The sequence below is a fragment of the Panulirus ornatus genome, chromosome 5 (genome assembly GCF_036320965.1).
Source record: "Panulirus ornatus isolate Po-2019 chromosome 5, ASM3632096v1, whole genome shotgun sequence".
NCBI classification, from domain to species: Eukaryota; Metazoa; Arthropoda; class Malacostraca; order Decapoda; family Palinuridae; genus Panulirus; species Panulirus ornatus.
This window is the reverse complement of record NC_092228.1, coordinates 19213425-19226604: the sequence shown is the minus strand read 5'-3', so window position 1 is coordinate 19226604 and position 13180 is coordinate 19213425. Positions and strand designations below refer to the sequence as shown.

The 13180-nt window shown below is 39.9% G+C and overlaps 1 protein-coding gene across 6 annotated transcripts in view; it reads left to right on the top strand.

Moving 5' to 3' along the window:
* Nucleotides 1-573: 573 nt before the first annotated feature.
* Zir (dedicator of cytokinesis) overlaps nucleotides 574-13180 on the top strand; it is a 304369-nt gene continuing 291762 nt past the window's right edge. For all 6 annotated transcript variants that reach the window (XM_071661769.1, XM_071661767.1, XM_071661771.1 and 3 more), the window contains exons 1-5: nucleotides 574-626; nucleotides 3814-3904; nucleotides 7532-7710; nucleotides 10507-10714; nucleotides 12417-12599. In XM_071661769.1, coding sequence (XP_071517870.1) covers nucleotides 586-626; nucleotides 3814-3904; nucleotides 7532-7710; nucleotides 10507-10714; nucleotides 12417-12599 — 702 coding nt within the window. In that variant the 5' untranslated portion in view covers nucleotides 574-585. The remainder of the gene's footprint in view (nucleotides 627-3813; nucleotides 3905-7531; nucleotides 7711-10506; nucleotides 10715-12416; nucleotides 12600-13180) is intronic.

Sequence of the window (13180 nt, the reverse complement as noted above, 5' to 3'; positions counted from 1 at the left end):
AGAGAGAGAGAGAGAGAGAGCTTATCTTACTCAGTATTATGATGGTAAATGGATCTTTGGTGTCCATTGCGATCCATCCTTTTCTGGATTATTTTTAAAGTGCTCGAAGGTAAGCCCAAGTTACAGTCAGGTTAAAATCCTCCGAAACATACGCTTTTGCTTATTTTTCAATCCTGTGAATAAGCTAACTCTAATACCTCGTAGTAAGTAATAAACTCTAAACTTGAGCAAGGACTATCTAGATATTCCATGACTTACAGTTTCCATGCAAACAGCTGAAAAAAGAATAGCAAGACGAATAGAAATAGACACGATTCAATCTAATTACTGTCACAATATCATCTAAAAAAGAGCTCTTTACTAGGAAAACTTCAACAAGTCTTACTTCACTAGCAAATATCATTCAAGATTACTTAAAAAACGTACCCCTCCTTTGAAAGATACTTGAATATGATCATTTATATGGAAATAATCCACCAGAAAATGAAATACGATAAGAATCTGTATTTTCTTCAAATTTAGAAATATGCAATAAGTTTATTTACTTCACTCTGTAATGAATTCGCTGGTAGTTTCCAAACAAACATGGCGTCGGGCCAAAGGGCCTTCGCTCAAAAGCTGTCAAAGTGAGTTACGTATGAGTTTCTTATACTGTTAAAATTAATAAGGGTTTGTGATCATGGCAAGTATAGATAATGCTGTTTCTCTTGTTTTCGGAATATTTTAAGATAATACTTTGGAAGAAGTGTCATGAATAGGGATAGGTACGTTGGTTTAGGTGGAGTCCAGGGCTAGGTTTGTTTAGGATATTTGGTTTTGTATTCATTTAAGCCATGATTTACCGAGTGCTTCAAAGTCCATCCGTAATTTTGTCAAGGTTTTACCGTAAAAGAGATAACGAAGTGTTATTCGTATGTCAAAAGTACTGGTAGAAGCTGAAGTGTTACTCCCGTCACAAAGGCTGGCCGTCATTTATGACAGCTTGTCGCCCAGACCAAATTGGTATGCTCTTTATTGACATATGCATTGCTATAATGGACCAGATTATGCAATGACACTATATATTTTTCTTGTATGAAGTTTATGGGTACCATCTGATTCAGTCATGTAGGACAATGTTTAGCTGTAGTATAGGATGTTATCTTTCAAGGGAATACGAGGGTAAAGTTGCTGTTTAGGGGCACTACAGAAACACTGGGGATATATAGGAAATACATAACAGATGACTAATTGGTAAAAATTTCCCTAGTTCTTCATCAAACTTTAGATGTTAAGTGATTTTGTCCTACAATACTTTTTGTTGAATAGAATTTAATAACAGAAGTGAAGCATGAATTTAAGCAGTATATTTTAGAGAAAAATGTTAAATGAGGCAATAGTAGTTAAGGCTATGTATGTTAAAATAAATGTGGGATTTATTATCTATTTTATTATTTTTGTAAAGCAAAAGTTTACTTGACAATTTTTGATAATTATTTCAACAGAACTTACTAAACCCAGCATAACCTCATTTAGTATATGCTGAAATTATAGTAGAAACATGCTCGCTGTCTTCTGTTTGTTGACCTCCAGTGCCATTTATATGTTACTCAGTTTTGTTTGTGACGGGTATATTTTGACTGGAATATTAAACATTAAAATAAATCTTGACAAGGAAGGTTATGTGAGGTTTATATAATTTTTGTTGATTTATCACAAATGCATTACCAACTTGTACATTAATTAACCCCACATTTTCCATTATAGACTGCCACTGTATTTCCTTATTTGATATTGTTCAATAAAATGACTCCCCCACAGTGACTTCTGTATTTGCAAAATACTGCATCTACTATATTCATAAAATACTGCACTAGTATTCCCTTATCTGAAGGAATCTCAATATTTTTCTGTGCTCTATTGAGGCAAATATTATGTCAAACATATAAGAAAATCTTAGGTTTGTTATTATGATTCATGATTGGAATATGATTTTGTGAATGAAATGATATACAACTCAACCAAGAGAGACATGGTTTATCATTGCTAAATGCTTTGGCCACACTGCTGTCGTATGAGATACTCCAAGGAATATTGTCACGCTTATTGAACAATGCTGTTATCTCTGTAGTGGGACAAACAGCCATGGTCTCAGAGACTCCTTCAGTTTTGTCATATACTTCCATGATGCAGGTTTTCCAGACTAACTTGGCACTTTTGGAGGACGTATATTTCAGATTTTGTGTTCTGGAATTTACACAAATGGATTTTTTTGAACACTTTTCTAAGAGGTTTGTAGATGAACAAACACAACCTTTTACATAACTTTTTCTGTCTGGTAAACCTTTGTCTTTCCCAAAGAATTTGTGGACTTGTTAGTGATGTAATTCTCATGCTAGGAGATCATCTCAGGCCTTCATCATGACAAAACAAAACTAGTAACAAATGCCTCTTACAAGAACTCTGTCTTTGGTTTTCAGTATTGATCTGACAGCGCTTATTTGGGATAAACTTCTTTCGTCTTTATTTCTGTGATGACCAGTTGCTTCTTCCACACATTGCAAATGGGAGCTTTCTAAAGTCTTTGACCTTTTATGATTTTTTTTCTGATAGTTTAGCTCATCAACATCTAAGAGTACTTTTTACTGTTGTCTTGGATTTTGGGAGGAGAGTTAGTGAATTTCACGCAATGTTCATGCATAAAAGTCATTTTGTCTTTGATGGCAAACTCTTATGGGGTAAGATAACAAGATAAACCCAAACCCATTTTTTTTGGATAGATGAAACAGTTGAATTTAGAGATACCCGTGTTGTCATCTACTCTTGGAAGATTTCTTCAAGAGAGCATTATGCTTTATGCCTAATTAAATCTCGTGGAAAACTTTTGGATTTCACTGGGGATTATGGAGGGGATGATTTGTGTATGTTGTTTGTGCTGTCTGGAACTTTTAAAACCCCTTGATGAGAAATATTACTCTCTTGGGCTCTACTCAAGACGATATGATTTGATAAGTTGACCTTTATCTTGACCTTCAAAACCTGTTGTTAGAGGAAATCAGAATGTGATCTTTAGCACCCTTCATTTACCTTCATGGGAATGGAACTCCAGTGCATTTCGAAATCACCACTGAATGTATTAATTTTCTTTTCGGTTTAGTCATCCCAGACAGTTTTTCTCAAAACTCTTCTTCACATGGATGTGCTCTTATGCTTGTGGAACAGACTGGAGAGGAGAGAAATGTAGGATTTGAAAACTAAAATTCCTTTTTTCTCCAAGTTGGTGTCATGTTAGCATCTTGTTTTTCTCACCATACCCTGTCTTCCCCTCATTTTTTTCAAAGTACTTTTTCATGCCATGACTACCCATGAGTTGGCTGCCACAGTCCATGAATTATGAGCTCTGTTAGGTTGGCAGTGAGTGGGTCAACATTGTTAGGCTGGAAGAGATTGCTGATTGGCTAAGGGTAGGCCTTGAATGAACGTTTGGTTGTGATAATGTTTAAATGGTTCACAGAGGGTACTCGAAGGCTAATACCTCTTCACCATGAATAATAAGGTTGGAAGGTTCTGACCCATATATTCCCAGGCAGTGTATCTTGTTCTCAGAGGGTGCCCCTTTGAGATTTTCAGTTTGCAAAACCTAGATTTTTGGTAATATCCGCCTTTGAATTGTATGCTCAGATGATCTGACTAGTTTGTATGTATTTATATGTGGTTCTTTAACCCTCATTAGTTAGGTGAGTTGAATGTCAACCTTCGAGAAGATGCAGCATTTACACATATCCATACATCAGCTCGATGCTGTGGAATTAAATTAATGATTTCTTCTATCAGGCATCATGCAGCTGATGTGCGAAGGACAGTGTGCTCAGTGACACCAGGGAAGGACCCACCTCGCTCTGCTAGTGTTTCAACTCTTTCAACTGTGAGTATTGAAGTTTAGTATTTTTCTTATGATGTGACATTTTGTTAGGCTATATTTGATCTACCTAAGAATTTCCTTTTTTCCATAGCCAGAGGTTGAACCATTATGTGACATTCTTTTTTTTTCATTCATTTCAAGCTAGAAGTTTCAGTTTTCTAAATTGTTTCTTACATTTCTCATATGTATATATATGTATGTGTGTGTGTGTGTATATGTGCGTATGTATGTGTATGTGTGTGTATGTGTATATGTATATATATATGTATATTATCCCTGGGGATAGGGGTGAAAGAATACTTCCCACGTATTCCTCGCGTGTCGTAGAAAGCGACTAGAGGGGATGGGAGCGGGGGGCCAGAAATCCTCCCCTCCTTGTATTAACTTTCTAAAATGGGAAACAGAAGAAGGAGTCACGCAGGGAGTGCTCATCCTCCTCGAAGGCTCAGAGTGGGGTGCCTAAATGTGTGTGGATGTAACCAAGATGTGAAAAAAGGAGAGATAGGTAGTATGTTTGAGGAAAGGAACCTGGATGTTTTGGCTCTGAGTGAAACGAAGCTCAAGGGTAAAGGGGAAGAGTGGTTTGGGAATGTCTGGGGAGTAAAGTCAGGGGTTAGTGAGAGGACAAGAGCAAGGGAAGGAGTAGCAATACTCCTGAAACAGGAGTTGTGGGAGTATGTGATAGAGTGTAAGAAAGTAAATTCTCGATTAATATGGGTAAAACTGAAAGTTGATGGAGAGAGGTGGGTGATTATTGGTGCATATGCACCTGGGCATGAGAAGAAAGATCAAGAGAGGCAAGTGTTTTGGGAGCAGCTGAATGAGTGTGTTAGTGGTTTTGATGCACGAGACCAGGTCATAGTGATGGGTGATTTGAATGCAAAGGTGAGTAATGTGGCAGTTGAGGGAATAATTGGTATACATGGGGTGTTCAGTGTTGTAAATGGAAATGGTGAAGAGCTTGTAGATTTATGTGCTGAAAAAGGACTGATGATTGGGAATACCTGGTTTAAAAAGCGAGATATACATAAGTATACTTATGTAAGTAGGAGAGATGGCCAGAGAGCGTTATTGGATTACGTGTTAATTGACAGGCGTACGAAAGAGAGACTTTTGGATGTTAATGTGCTGAGAGGTGCAACTGGAGGGATGTCTGATCATTATCTTGTGGAGGCTAAGGTGAAGATTTGTATGGGTTTTCAGAAAAGAAGAGTGAATGTTGGGGTGAAGAGGGTGGTGAGAGTAAGTGAGCTTGAGAAGGAGACCTGTGTGAGGAAGTACCAGGAGAGACTGAGTACAGAATGGAAAAAGGTGAGAAAAATGGAAGTAAGGGGAGTGGGGGAGGAATGGGATGTATTTAGGGAATCAGTGATGGATTGCGCAAAAGATGCTCGTGGCATGAGAAGAGTGGGAGGTGGGTTGATTAGAAAGGGTAGTGAGTGGTGGGATGAAGAAGTAAGAGTATTAGTGAAAGAGAAGAGAGAGGCATTTGGACGATTTTTGCAGGGAAAAAATGCAATTGAGTGGGAGATGTATAAAAGAAAGAGACAGGAGGTCAAGAGAAAGGTGCAAGAGGTGAAAAAAAGGGCAAATGAGAGTTGGGGTGAGAGAGTATCATTAAATTTTAGGGAGAATAAAAAGATGTTCTGGAAGGAGGTAAATAAAGTGCGTAAGACAAGGGAGCAAATGGGAACTTCAGTGAAGGGCGCAAATGGGGAGGTGATAACAAGTAGTGGTGATGTGAGAAGGAGATGGAGTGAGTATTTTGAAGGTTTGTTGAATGTGTTTGATGATAGAGTGGCAGATATAGGGTGTTTTGGTCGAGGTGGTGTGCAAAGTGAGAGGGTTAGGGAAAATGATTTGGTAAACAGAGAAGAGGTAGTGAAAGCTTTGCGGAAGATGAAAGCCGGCAAGGCAGCAGGTTTGGATGGTATTGCAGTGGAATTTATTAAAAAAGGGGGTGACTGTATTGTTGACTGGTTGGTAAGGTTATTTAATGTATGTATGACTCATGGTGAGGTGCCTGAGGATTGGCGGAATGCGTGCATAGTGCCATTGTACAAAGGCAAAGGATATAAGAGTGAGTGCTCAAATTACAGAGGTATAAGTTTGTTGAGTATTCCTGGTAAATTATATGGGAGGGTATTGATTGAGAGGGTGAAGGCATGTACAGAGCATCAGATTGGGGAAGAGCAGTGTGGTTTCAGAAGTGGTAGAGGATGTGTGGATCAGGTGTTTGCTTTGAAGAATGTATGTGAGAAATACTTAGAAAAGCAAATGGATTTGTATGTAGCATTTATGGATCTGGAGAAGGCATATGATAGAGTTGATAGAGATGCTCTGTGGAAGGTATTAAGAATATATGGTGTGGGAGGAAAGTTGTTAGAAGCAGTGAAAAGTTTTTATCGAGGATGTAAGGCATGTGTGCGTGTAGGAAGAGAGGAAAGTGATTGGTTCTCAGTGAATGTAGGTTTGCGGCAGGGGTGTGTGATGTCTCCATGGTTGTTTAATTTGTTTATGGATGGGGTTGTTAGGGAGGTAAATGCAAGAGTTTTGGAAAGAGGGGCAAGTATGAAGTCTGTTGGGGATGAGAGAGCTTGGGAAGTGAGTCAGTTGTTGTTCGCTGATGATACAGCGCTGGTGGCTGATTCATGTGAGAAACTGCAGAAGCTGGTGACTGAGTTTGGAAAAGTGTGTGGAAGAAGAAAGTTAAGAGTAAATGTGAATAAGAGCAAGGTTATTGGGTACAGTAGGGTTGAGGGTCAAGTCAATTGGGAGGTGAGTTTGAATGGAGAAAAACTGGAGGAAGTGAAGTGTTTTAGATATCTGGGAGTGGATCTGGCAGCGGATGGAACCATGGAAGCGGAAGTGGATCATAGGGTGGGGGAGGGGGCGAAAATCCTGGGAGCCTTGAAGAATGTGTGGAAGTCGAGAACATTATCTCGGAAAGCAAAAATGGGTATGTTTGAAGGAATAGTGGTTCCAACAATGTTGTATGGTTGCGAGGCGTGGGCTATGGATAGAGTTGTGCGCAGGAGGATGGATGTGCTGGAAATGAGATGTTTGAGGACAATGTGTGGTGTGAGGTGGTTTGATCGAGTGAGTAACGTAAGGGTAAGAGAGATGTGTGGAAATAAAAAGAGCGTGGTTGAGAGAGCAGAAGAGGGTGTTTTGAAGTGGTTTGGGCACATGGAGAGGATGAGTGAGGAAAGATTGACCAAGAGGATATATGTGTTGGAGGTGGAGGGAACAAGGAGAAGAGGGAGACCAAATTGGAGGTGGAAAGATGGAGTCAAAAAGATTTTGTGTGATCGGGGCCTGAACATACAGGAGGGTGAAAGGAGGGCAAGGAATAGAGTGAATTGGAGCGATGTGGTATACCGGGGTTGACGTGCTGTCAGTGGATTGAAGCAAGGCATGTGAAGCGTCTGGGGTAAACCATGGAAAGCTGTGTAGGTATGTATATTTGCGTGTGTGGACGTATGTATATACATGTGTATGGGGGGGGTTGGGCCATTTCTTTCGTCTGTTTCCTTGCGCTACCTCGCAAACGCGGGAGACAGCGACAAAGTATTAAAAAGAAAAAAAAAAAATTTCCACCATTATAATTGTATTGTGTTTTACTTTCAGTATGACACGTTGCAAGAAAATGTTGATCCAATTGATTATGAAGATTTCCTTGATCAACACCAACTGGAGGCAGACCGGGACCCTGTTAGGAAGATACTTTACTTCCCAACAGATGACATTGTAGTTACTCTTATCCCTCGCCAGATCCGCACAGTTCACCCAGTTGTACCTGATGATGGGTTAGTAAATATCTTTATTTTGAGTTCTGCAGCTTGTACAGATTTACAGTATCTTTTAGTTAACCATTCACATGTTGGAAATTAAATGTTTGTGGACAATATGTGGTGTGAGATGGTTTGATTAAGTGAGTATTGAAAGGGTAAAAGAGATGTGTGGTAATAAAAAGAGTGTGGTTGAGGGAGCAGAAGAGGGTGGTTGAAGTGGTTTATACATATGGAGAGAATGAGTGAAAAAAAGGTTGACAAAGAGGGTATATATGTCAGAGGTGAAGGAAATAAGAAATTGGATGTGGAAGGATGGAGTGAAAAAGATTTTGAGTGATCAGGGCCTGAACATGCGGTAGGGTGAGAGGCATGCAAGGAGTAGAGTGAATTGGAACGCTGTGGTATACCAGGGACGATGTGTTGTCAACTGACTGAACCAGGGCATGTGAAACGTCTGGGGTAAACCATGGAAAGGTCTGTGGGGCTTGGATGGGGATAGGGAGTTGTGGTTTCGGTGCATTACACATGACAGCTAGACTGAGTGTGAATGAATGTAGCCTTTTTTTTTGTGTTTTCCTGGGGCTACCTCGCTGATGGAGGGGGTGGCAATGCTGTTTCTTGTGGGGTGGGATGGCATCAGGAATGGATGAAGGCAAGCGAGTATGAATATACACGTGTATGTATGTATATGTAGATTTGACTTATTTGGAAGATATTTAGTGAATATATTTTATTTTATTTATTTCGCTTTGTCGCTGTCTCCCGCATTTGCGAGGTAGCGCAAGGAAACAGACGAAAGAAATGGCCCAACCCACCCTCATACACAATGTATATACATACACGTCCACACACGCAAATATACATACCTATATATCTCAATGTACACATATATATACACACACAGACACTTACATATATACCCATGCACACAATTCACACTGTCTGCCTTTATTCATTCCCATCGCCACCTCGCCACACATGGAATACCATCCCCCTCCCCCTCATGTGTGCGAGGTAGCACTAGGAAAAGACAACAAAGGCCCCATTCATTCACACTCAGTCTCTAGCTGTCATGCAATAATGCCCGAAACCACAGCTCCCTTTCCACATCCAGGCCCCACACAACTTTCCATGGTTTACCTCAGATGCTTCACATGCCCTGATTCAATCCACTGACAGCACGTCAACCCCGGTATACCACATCGATCCAATTCACTCTATTCCTTGCCCGCCTTTCACCCTCCTGCATGTTCAGGCCCCGATCACACAAAATCTTTTTCACTCCATCTTTCCACCTCCAATTTGGTCTCCCATTTCTCCTCGTTCCCTCCATCTCCGACACATATATCCTCTTGATCAATCTTTCCTCACTCATTCTCTCCATGTGCCCAAACCATTTCAAAACACCCTCTTCTGCTCTCTCAACCATGCTCTTTTTATTTCCACACATCTCTCTTACCCTTACATTACTTACTCGATCAAACCACCTCACACCACACATTGTTCTCAAACATCTCATTTCCAGCACCTCCACCCTCCTGCGCACAACTCTATCCATAGCCCACGCCTCGCAACCATACAACATTGTTGGAACCACTATTCCTTCAAACCTACCCATTTTTGCTTTCCGAGATAATGTTCTCAACTTCCACACATTCTTCAAGGCTCCCAGGATTTTCGCCCCCTCCCCCACCCTATGATTCACTTCCGCTTCCATGGTTCCATCCGCTGCCAGATCCACTCCCAGATATCTAAAACACTTTACTTCCTCCAGTTTTTCTCCATTCAAACTTACGTCCCAATTGACTTGACCCTCAACCCTACTGTACCCAATAACCTTGCTCTTATTCACATTTACTCTTAACTTTCTTCTTTCACACACTTTACCAAACTCAGTCACCAGCTTCTGCAGTTTCTCGCATGAATCAGCCACCAGCGCTGTATCATCAGCGAACAACAACTGACTCACTTCCCAAGCTCTCTCATCCCCAACAGACTTCATACTTGCCCCTGTTTCCAAAACTCTTGCATTCACCTCCCTAACAACCCCATCCATAAACAAATTAAATAACCATAACCATGGAGACATCACACACCCCTGCCACAAACCTACATTCACTGAAAACCAATCACTTTCCTCTCTTCCTACACGTACACATGCCTTACATCCTCGATAAAAACTTTTCACTGCTTCTAACAACTTGCCTCCCACACCATATATTCTTAATACCTTCCACAGAGCATCTCTATCAACTCTATCATATGCCTTCTCCAGATCCATAAATGCTACATACAAATCCATTTGCTTTTCTAAGTATTTCTCACATACATTCTTCAAAGCAAACACCTGATCCACACATCCTCTACCACTTCTGAAACCACACTGCTCTTCCCCAATCTGATGCTTTGTACATGCCTTCACCCTCTCAATCAATACCCCTCCCATATAATTTACCAGGAATACTCAACAAACTTATACCTCTGTAATTTGAGCACTCACTCTTATCCCCTTTGCCTTTGTACAATGGCACTATGCATGCATTCCACCAAATATTCATGAAACTGATTTGGTTTGGAAAAGATGGAAATTCTCCTCTTTTTCACAGAACTTTTCTCTTCAGATATTCTCCACAGGGAAAACCTTTGCAGATTTTGATCATTTTAGTTATGTTAGAGGAATTTAATCAGGCCTCTTACTATGGAAGACAGCTGATGAAACAACCAAGTGCATAAATTGATAGAAATTGCACCAACCGGTGCTTGTCCTCTGGGTTCCATGACATGTTAGATAATGAGTGTTTTTATCATCAGGGATGGTTATGATGCACATGTGGCAGACTGTGTGCGCTGCTACACTAGAGACTGGCTGCATGTTAGTCGTCAGTACCTTCACCACTCCACTTCAGTACCAGGCCGTAATCAGTTGACGACAGAACACCTGGCAAACCTGCAGTCCTGTCCACAGCCAGAGTTTGAAGTTGACTTAGAAGATGACCGTGACCATAGTGATGCTGATAGAGTAAGTAGCTTGGGTTTCTAAAAGATAATGGTATACCAGTAGGTTTCCATAAACCTAAGCAGGTTTATGTTTGATTCACACATCAGGTGGATGAAACCTCTCTTAGTAAAGTGTTTACAATTGACACAAATATCTTAAGAAAACAAATTTGATAGGTAAGTACGAAATACATTACTTTGTAAAATGTCATGTTTATGTCTTCTTACAAAACTGAATAAGTCATTGTTATTGTCAAATCAAAGTTCTCTATAAGAGTCCCTTTCAGGTTTTCTCTGGTGTTGCTAATTGAGGCAACTTTAGCTTGAGGAAATTTTGGGTACTTGGGTGGCACATGATTGTCTATCAGCATCAACTTTGTGTTGTATTTCATTTAAAAGATAGGTTGTGTAGGCTTAGAACAGGCACATCTTCCAACTTCCCACTTTACAGATAATTCAAAACTCTTCATGATTTATCATGTTTCACTGCTCAATATAAACCCTTTTCTCTGAGCCACATTTATGTTTCCTACAGATATTAATTTGGATTCTTCTTTTGATAAGGTTTTAAGCATAACTCACACAAACTTCAAAGCAAACTCCTTGCACACACACACACATATCACTCTTGAAGACACAGTTTTCCTCCACAACCTAATGCTCTGTGCATGCCACTACCCTGTCGGTCATTTACATCTTACCAAGTGTATGTGACAGACTTATACTTCAATACTTAGTTCATCCACTTTTGTTCCCCTTGCCTTTTTTCAGAGGCACTGTACATGCATTCCATTAGACCTCCACATCTCGCCTTGGGCCATAAGTACAATGAAACTCCTGACCAAACAGCCATCAGAGAAGTTCACCTGTAGTCCCCTACACTGTTGCTACTTTGTCACACTTCATCTTATGCAAGGTTTTCATCTGCTCTTCTTTTTTTCCCCAAACCAGTTGCGACAGCTCTCTCGCTCTGCATACCTCTATGTCCCAGACACTCAACTTCTGCCTTTGTACCTTCTAACACATTCAACAGTCCTTCAGTATGATACTTTATCCATTGCTTTACTCTTTGCTTATCACTGCCCCCATCTGGTCCACTCTTTGCTTACATATAAAACTTTTTTGCCCCCCTGAATTTGCCAGTAATCTTGAACCCCCATCTCTCATTTGCCCACTTTTTCAACCTTTGTGCCTTCCTTGCTGTATTCCAGAATATAAGCAGTAGACTATAATTGTCTTTACTCTAAATCTAACTAAGATTTAGTTAGACAGAGAGATAGAGATAGGAACTTGCATGTTTTTTGGCAATGAATATGGGTGATTGAGGCAAGCAGTGATAGGAATTCATATAAAGGAGAGAAACATCAAAGTCATCTTCTGGCAATAAGAACAGTGAACTTTGGGTTGTCATTTGATAATCATAGCAGTGTAAGGGTTAAAGGCAGGCTGTTATGATGTCTTTTTCTGTTCTTACATCACAAAGCTTTAGAATTCTTTGTCTTTCCTTCTTTTTTGTAACAGCCATGATTTGCCTTTTCTTAAAAGGCAGGTTTTCCACTTCCACAAAATTTTGATTCCTCCTCCCTCCTTTGTTATTTCAGTAACTTTTTTTAAAGTGTCCTTAAGACCTTACCTTGTTGTGGACTTTCATCTGATACTAGGGCCTTTGATTTAAACAGAAAGATGAATATAGAAGAACTCAACTGACAAAAGACTATTTTCAGCATGATCTAGGAAGTAGCAGGCACTCTACACATCCATCTGACACTCCAAGAGGAAGCTGGGCAAGCTCAGTGTTTGATCTTCGGAATTCTGTTGCAGATCCCCTCCTTCCATCCTTGCTTTCACGAATCCCACTTGATACAGTTGATAATAATAATCAGCAAGCAAGGCTTGAGAATAGACAGGTAAGATTTGGTTCAGTTTTTAAATGAATTTTCCGAGAATATTGGTAGTTAGATTGAAAAGAAAATGTGTCTAATGAAGGTACTGGGATGTTAATATCATGAGATTGTTTGAAATAGTAGCTTAATGTATAGAATGGGATCATCCATGCATTTTGGAACTTTTATCTTTAGGATGTGATGTTGAGGTTGATACTGATGCCTTTTATATTCATGTTTGACATACTGCCTTATGTTGCCTCCCATTAGCTGCATAGTTTATTTTGTGTATTCATATTTTCCAGATTTTTGAAAAGTTTCATCCTTGTATCATTGTTTCTTACCTTGATTAGATTTAGTAAATCAAGCTTCTGAAATGATAAGGTGATTGATTGTTTGAATCTAAAGCTAATGATGAAAATATAGATGAAAATATAGAATAGGTGGAGGGAACAAGGAGAAGTGGGAGACCAATTTAGAAGTGGAAGGATGAAGTGAAAAAGATTTTGAGTATTCGGGGCCTGAACATGCCGAAGGATGAGAGGCGTGCAAAGAATAGAGTGTGTTGGAAGGATGTGGTATACCGGGGTCAGCATGCTGTCAGT